At 38.0% G+C, this 8,358-nt stretch overlaps 1 protein-coding gene across 1 annotated transcript; it reads left to right on the top strand.

Moving 5' to 3' along the window:
- Window positions 1–1,791: 1,791 nt before the first annotated feature.
- Window positions 1,792–6,837, top strand: LOC128997391 (uncharacterized). Its single transcript, XM_054423027.1, has 2 exons — window positions 1,792–1,930; window positions 2,924–6,837. The coding sequence occupies exons 1-2, from the start codon at window positions 1,792–1,794 to the stop codon at window positions 6,835–6,837; spliced, it is 4,053 nt and encodes a 1,350-aa protein (XP_054279002.1).
- Window positions 6,838–8,358: the final 1,521 nt, after the last annotated feature.

Raw genomic sequence — 8,358 nt, forward strand, 5'->3', positions numbered from 1 at the left:
AAATGGCAGATTGATTGTGTTCCGTATTCAAGCATCTACGCAACCAGGTGAATCCAGACTTCATTCATATTTTGTTCTGACCCTTGCCCTGTCACGTGATGTCTGGCAATTTCCCCCATTCCTCATGTACTCTTCAACCCGGCATCATGTTCTCGCCATTTTCCCTAGTTTTGTATTATAATATTCCCCTACTCTATTTGTGGCATATAAATTGAACTTATATTATCGTATGTTTATCTTATGTACGGTATTTATTTGTGACACACCTAACAAAAAAGTGAACTGAATAGTTAAAAACTGTATTCAAACTGTTCTTGGTGCAACTACCGGTCGCGTACGCGAAAGCTGGCCAGCAAACATCAAGTGCGTCAACGGTCTACTAGACATCACTTCAGTAAAAAGGAAGGTACCAAATCACATTTCTTCCTATTTAAAAGTTTATTATTTTGTGCTCACAGTGTGTCTCTAAAGCTGATCTTAACATAATATATCTCACATCCCTCATTTTTTATACAGTCCACCATATCGAAGTTTACCCCCCATTCGCTGGTCCTGTCGACCCGGACTACATTTGCCAATTAAAATATAATTGATACAGTACAATAATTTATTTCTCAAATGAATGTTTATGATCAGTGTCACATCCCTAACTGGTAATATTTTGTCTTGTGAAACATTATTACGAACAATTTTAATGTCCATTCCTGTTTCATACCAGACAATTATTTTCATGTTCAATTTTGTCACTGCCACCTAAATCACGTCAAGTTAGGCCTACCTAGTTTGTCTTAAAATAAATCAAGCGTAGAAAATTTGTAGGATTGAATATTTATTCACATCTCATCCATAAAATCCTTTTAAATAATAAGGTCTCACAATCAATTCAGTCTTATTATTTGGGTTTAAAAAATAAAACTGCAAAGTTAGTTAGTAGTTATTTCCCTGAAATATTCTATCCCATTGTCCGCCATTTTGTAACAACGTTCTGTCCTTTGCGATACACCTTGGTAGTTGGTAGTTCTCAACTTCGTCAACAGATCGCTCTGCGCTACATGGCAACCAATAACCTGCAAGATTAGTGAAACGGTGGAACTTAGGACGAACCAATCACCTGTCTGCTATTAAACTGAAAACTCAACTCATCAAAACTCTGTTCATCTACATCAGCTGTTTGTTTAAATATAACCCGATATTGAATTGAAACATATCAACATAACCTGCAAGTTTGTTTATGTTGTTGAAAAATGAAGACATTATTTATTTAATCAAATACTAATTGAAAAGGGTCCTGAACTGGAGAAAACTGGTAATTATTGTTATTGCTATGCTCTCTTTATTCATTATTGTAAATATTATTGTCAACAGAGATTATTGGTGATAATAACAAATTGATAATTGACTTCACTTTACTATTGAAGTTGAATTGCAAATTGATTTATGCACTTCAGTAGGCCTAGATTTATGAGATCATTATTAATTTAAGATATTGGGCTATTTTATGAAAACTCATCTATTCTTGTTGTGTGTTATTTAATTTGTTTGTTCATGATGAGATTCACTACCCTACAAAGAAAAGCAAAACTTGTTAAAAACAGGTTTCAGAAAATAAATAAATATTTGTCAAACCAACTTCCTCGAACTGAAGGTCAAGAATTGACTCCTGCTAATATACAGCGTTTACACAATTATAATGAGGAGGTCAGAGATCTATTTACTGACTTTAAAACTTTATTTAATAGAGTTGTGACTGATGACCCTGCTTCTGATTGTGATGAGGAGGAATCATTTTCAATGCATGATGAACTTTCTGACTTGTATGTAGCCCTTATAAGTGACATTAAAGTTCTTTTGCCAGTTGAACCTGTTGTAACACCTACTCCACCTCCAGCTTCTCTGCGCCTGCCTAAATTTGAGTTGCCTAAATTTAGTGGTAACTATGAAGAGTGGGTTAGTTTCTATAATATTTTTGAAGCCTCTGTCAATGCGAATAATTCTGTCTCCCCAGTGAATAAGTTTCAGTATTTGCTTAGTGCCCTGAGTGGTGAGCCCTTAGACTTGGTTAAGAGTCTTAATATTACTCCTGAAAACTATGTGGTAGCCCTTCGACTTCTCAAGGATCGCTATGAAAACAAGAGACGTATTGTCACTCAGCTTGTTACAAAAATTCTGGATTTGTCGCCCATTACTAGTGGTTCGCTTAAGAGCTTACAATCATTTCTCACTGTATATAAGGAAAATACTCAAGCCTTGAAAAACTTAAATCATGACATTACAACTGAAAACACCCTGTTAGTCTTAACACTTTTAAAGAAGATCCCAGCTGATATTAGAAAATCTTTTGAAGACTCTCGCGCCTTAAACAACGAGATCCCTCTTGTTAATGATTTAATGACCTTTCTTGAAATGGAATTCAAACGTTTAGAAGGTGCTAGTATTTGTCTCAGTTCACCATCTACCTCAAAGTATTCCACTGGCCAAAAGTGTCCTACAAACATAACTAGGCCTAATAAGTTTACACGTGAAAGTAAGCCACATTTCACCAACCATACAAAAACTGCTCTTGTCGCCACAACCAACTCTTGTAGATTTTGTCAAGCTGCAGATCACAACATATACAAGTGTCAAAATTTCCTAGCTAGAAGTGTGAGTGAAAGATCTGAGTTTATTCGCAAGAATAGGATTTGTACAAACTGCCTCGGTTATCTTCATAACACACTCAACTGCCCCTCAAGTAAAGTGTGTCAGATTTGTTCCAAACATCACCATACTCTATTGCATGAGCCCACACGTAGTTCACTTCAGGCACAGTCAAGCTATCAAACTAAGCTGTCTCCTCAAAATAAGACCTACACACCTAATTCACCTTCAAAGAATACAACAACTATTAATCCTACTGCTTCTACAAACGTTAACGCTTTTGTAGGATTGTCTAGTCAACTCAATCCAACTAAAACCACAATCCTTCTTGGTACATGTTTAGTTCATGTCTCTTCACAACATGGTCAACATACTGTACTCCGTGCTGTGCTCGACTCCGCTGCCCAACTTACCCTTATATCAGAGAAGGCTATTCAACTCATCAACGCCCCACGTACTCGACTCCATGATGAAATAAAAGGAATCTCTGGTGCAGTTATTAATTCTAGAGGTATCGTACATGTCAACATGTCTGCGATCAATGGAAATCCTTTGGCTAAAAACCATCCTTGTATGGTTTTGAGTAGTATCACATCACCCCTGCCTCAGATACCAGTTTCACACCAGGTTAAGGAATCTTTGAAACATTTTATCCTAGCCGATCCCTGTTTCGATCAGCCTGGAGAGATAGATTTACTTATCGGTGCAGACTTATTTGCCCTAACCCTCACAGGCGAACAGCATAGATTAGGACAAAATTTACCTCAAGCTCTTGGAACCATTTTTGGTTTTGTTGTGATGGGCCTCGCTCCTGTAGCCTCTGTAGCAGGAAACTCATCAAACACATTTCCCATCTCACTCTTGACAACTCATGATTTGGACCTTCATAATTCACTTCAAAAATTCTGGACGCTAGAAGAACCCCCAATACGGATCAAGGCTCAGACTGAGGAAGATACCCTCTGTTTACAACATTTTGAAAACACCCATAGACGTGATGACTCAGGTCGTTACATAATCGAGCTGCCCAAGAAACCAAATCATTCCCCTCTTGGTGAATCTTGTACCAAAGCACAATTGAGACTTAGCTCGATGGAAAGGAAATTCTCTAATCAACCCGAGTTACGAAGGCTCTATTCTGAATTTATGGATGACTACATTGAATCAGGTCATATGACTATTTGTAAAGAACCTCCTACCTCTGAATACTATTATTTGCCTCACCACGGTGTCTTCAAGGAGAATCCCCCGAATTCAAAAATACGTGTTGTTTTTGACGGCAGCGCTAAAACTACTAATGGCATATCATTGAACGACATTCTCATGCCTGGTCCCAAACTTCAAAATGATATCAGTGATGTTTTATTGTATTTTAGATGTCATAAAATTGTATTCACCTGTGACATACGTCAAATGTATCGTCAGATCTTGGTTTCTGATAAGGACAAAAGTTATCAAATGATATACTGGCGTGCTAGTCCAGATGATCCACTCCAAACGTACAAACTCAATACAGTTACATATGGGCTTAATTGTTCCCCTTTTATTGCAATCAAAACCTTGCACCAGCTAGTTTTGGACGAAGGTCAACCATACCCACAAGCTTCTGATATCTTGACCAAGTCTATCTTCTATGATGATATTATAGCTGGAGCTGAAGATCTTGATAAAGCTATGTCAGCTCAAAATGAACTGAAAACATTGCTGTCTAAAGGCGGTTTTGAACTCCGTAAGTGGATCAGTAATGCACCCCAACTCTTGGATCAGATTCCAGTCGAACACAAAGAATCACCAGTGGAGTTGACTGATGGTAGTGAGGCCTTCTACAGTGTATTGGGTTTAAGATGGACCCCAGAGACAGACATGCTCTCATACAAAGTAAAGAATGTTGAAGTAGGCCACTTGCTAACCAAGAGAATGATTCTCTCAACAATCGCTAAACTCTATGATCTCCCAGGATTTCTCACACCTGTAATATTTTGGGCTAAAACACTCATTCAATATCTTTGGACCACAGGTCTAAAATGGGATGATCCAATTCAAGATGAGATAAGAACAAAATGGATTTCCTTTTTAGAAGAACTACCCGTGATCCAAAACCTAAGGATCCCACGTTACATCTTTACCTCAACTCATAAGCTTGCAGAACTTCATGGTTTCAGCGATGCTTCGGAGAAAGGATATGCTGCAGTAGTCTACCTCCGTGTGATCAACTTATCGAATGATGTTAAAATTAATCTGATAATGGCCAAATCTAAAGTCGCCCCACTAAAAAGAGTATCTCTGCCTCGTCTCGAACTGTGCGGTGCTCACCTACTTGGAAAGCTCCTGCAATACTGTTCAAATCTTCTTTCGTCCCACATTAAGATTGACTCGATGTATGCATGGTGTGACTCTACCATTGTTCTTACATGGATACGCACTCACCCCTATCGCTTAAAAGTTTATGTGGCCAACCGTGTCTCAGAACTACAAGAATTAATTTCTCCTGAATCATGGCATTACGTCAAGTCCCTAGACAACCCAGCAGATTGTGCAACCCGAGGACTCTCCCCATCTCAACTCTTAAGCCACCAATTGTGGTGGAAGGGACCTGAATGGTTATACTTGTCATCAGATCTTTGGCCAAAGCCCGAATTCAGTTTAATCACTGATCAAGACACTCTTGAAGTCAAACCAAATCCCTTGAATGTCCTAGTTAACGTTGAAAAGTTAGAAAATTACAGATTTGATTTACTTGAAAAATTCTCATGCTTTAGAAAACTTGTAAATGCCACTGCTTATGTTCTACGATTCATCCATAATATTTGTGGGAACGCCCGACTAGCTGGACAACTTAGTTATAAAGAGATCTCTTCTGCTAAAATGAATCTCTTCAAACTCATTCAAATTTCATCTTTCAAGGATGACATCACAGCTCTGAAAAAGGGCACTCAGTGCAGCTTAAGACTGGCTCGGTTATCACCTTACATTGACGATAACGGTTTGGTAAGAGTAGGCGGTAGGTTGAAACATTCAAACCTTACTCAAGATGCCAAATACCCAATCCTGTTACCTAAATCTCATAATGTTGTAAAACTGTTGGTCATGCACTATCATCTCAAATATTTACACGCAGGCCCTCAGTTGCTGCAATCGATCCTCACTCAAGAAGTATGGATATTATCTGCTCGTAGTGTAATCAGATCTGTAATCTTTAAATGTCAAAGATGTTTTAAGTTGAAACCTACAAATCAACCTCCACTTATGGGAGACTTACCCGAAACTCGACTACGGCCTGTAAGACCATTCTATCATACTGGCATGGATTATAGCGGTCACTTTGAAGTGAAAGTACACACCACTAGGAATTCTCAAAAGCTTAAGTCATACCTCTGCCTATTTGTTTGCTTTACCACAAAAGCGGTGCACTTGGAAGTTGTAACTGATCTCTCAGTGGACTCATTCATTGCTGCTCTTAAAAGATTTGTTTCTCGTCGTGGACTTTGTGCTCACCTATACTCTGATTGTGGAACGAACTATGTCGGTGCCTCCAAGCAACTGAATAAGACCTTCCAGAATTTCATTGATGAAAGGAATACTCAAGATGCTCTCACTAGCTTCGCCCTCGATCATTCAATTAATTTTCATTTCCAACCACCAGCCGCGCCTCACCAAGGAGGCCTTTGGGAGAGTGCCATAAAGAGCTCAAAGTACCATCTCAAGAGAGTAATTGGAGATCAAATTCTAACACTAATGGAGCTGATAACTCTTGTCACGCAGGTGGAAGCAGTATTGAACTCTCGTCCACTAACAGCTCTATCAGCAGATCCATCTGACATCACAGCACTCACCCCAGGTCATTTTCTCATCGGGACATCTCTTGTTGCAGTACCTGAAGTAAATGTATCCGATATTCCTGACAATCGACTAAAGCATTGGCAAACAGTTCAGGCTCTACATCAACGCTTCTGGAGAAGGTGGCACCAAGAGTATTTGCACCAGCTTCAACAAAGGAAAAAGTGGATAAAGCCAAACAAGAATCTTGAAGTAGGCGATTTAGTCATTATCCATGACCCAAAAACACCACCACTTCTCTGGCCTCTTGGTCGCATTGTGAAGACATCACCTGGAGCAGATGGCATCGTTCGAGTTGTCTCCATCAAGACTTCGAGAGGAATCTTCTGTCGCCCTGCTACCAAGGTGTACCCGCTCCCCTAATCACAAAATATTTCTATTCAATGTCCTATTTCATGTTTATTTATATTTATAATTATCATATATATCATATCTTATAATTAGGTGTGTCATCATTATCTATTGTGTATATATATCTACATTGTATTACTTGTGCCCATTTATGAGTCAATGAATCAATTTATGAATCTCTGTTGAACCATGTATGGTTCAAGGCGGGCGGCATGTTCCGTATTCAAGCATCTACGCAACCAGGTGAATCCAGACTTCATTCATATTTTGTTCTGACCCTTGCCCTGTCACGTGATGTCTGGCAATTTCCCCCATTCCTCATGTACTCTTCAACCCGGCATCATGTTCTCGCCATTTTCCCTAGTTTTGTATTATAATATTCCCCTACTCTATTTGTGGCATATAAATTGAACTTATATTATCGTATGTTTATCTTATGTACGGTATTTATTTGTGACACACCTAACAAAAAAGTGAACTGAATAGTTAAAAACTGTATTCAAACTGTTCTTGGTGCAACTACCGGTCGCGTACGCGAAAGCTGGCCAGCAAACATCAAGTGCGTCAACGGTCTACTAGACATCACTTCAGTAAAAAGGAAGGTACCAAATCACATTTCTTCCTATTTAAAAGTTTATTATTTTGTGCTCACAGTGTGTCTCTAAAGCTGATCTTAACATAATATATCTCACATCCCTCATTTTTTATACAGTCCACCATATCGAAGTTTACCCCCCAGATTGTATATATTGTTCATTATTTAAGTCATTTGAAATCTAGCTGTCTTGATTGTTATTATTAACTAACATTGTAAAAACGGTGGAACCGTTGATAATAAATAAACAAATAAATAAATATATTGCTAACGAAGATTTAGACAAAATGTTATTCTTGATTTTCACCCTTTTTTGACACAATTTAAAACCCTTTTTTGACACATTTTAAAACCTCTTGCCAAAATTGTTGTCCCACATACATTGTTTTCAATTTTTTGTAAGTACACAGTAGGCCTACTTACTTACGGGACACCCTGTATTTTATTTCAAATCTACTATCCATCACATAACACCTAAAGGGACTTAACCTATCCTGATAACCGAATTTTGATCTCAACAAATGGCTCATTCTCAACAATGTTAAATTTGAACAAATATTGGCTGCAAAAACAAATAAACAGTAAATCCTTCGATCAATCTATTTAAATTCCAGTTTCACTCATGTTATTCAATGCAAAAAATTTTGTTTATTCTCTTATTATATAACTATGTATGTATATTTGTATATGCATTTCACTTGACATTGTATATTTCATGTTAGATCTAAGTTGTGACGATTGTCAATACACTGTTTTTTTGTGTTTCAATGACAATAAATATTCTTGATTCTTGATTCTTGATTCTTGTAAATAGTCCCATGTAGCCTCGATGGGATAGCTTATTCAGGATCGAAACAAAGGGAATGTTTAAAGCCACCACCCTTACTTATTCGATTCCTATATCGAGCGGCCAAACACGAACTTACAAATCGTCATTG

The sequence above is a fragment of the Macrosteles quadrilineatus genome, unplaced genomic scaffold, assembly GCF_028750875.1.
Source record: "Macrosteles quadrilineatus isolate MER2022 unplaced genomic scaffold, UCM_ALF_1.0 Scaffold_6__1_contigs__length_79288215, whole genome shotgun sequence".
NCBI lineage: Eukaryota > Metazoa > Arthropoda > Insecta > Hemiptera > Cicadellidae > Macrosteles > Macrosteles quadrilineatus.

Bases quoted from the DNA above. Each gene is read 5' to 3' on its own strand.
- LOC128997391 (XM_054423027.1), top strand. From the start codon at position 1,792: ATGCATGATGAACTTTCTGACTTGTATGTAGCCCTTATAAGTGACATT. The intron at 1,931-2,923 runs GTAACTATGAAG...ACGCTTTTGTAG, and splicing joins TGAGTTGCCTAAATTTAGTG to GATTGTCTAGTCAACTCAAT.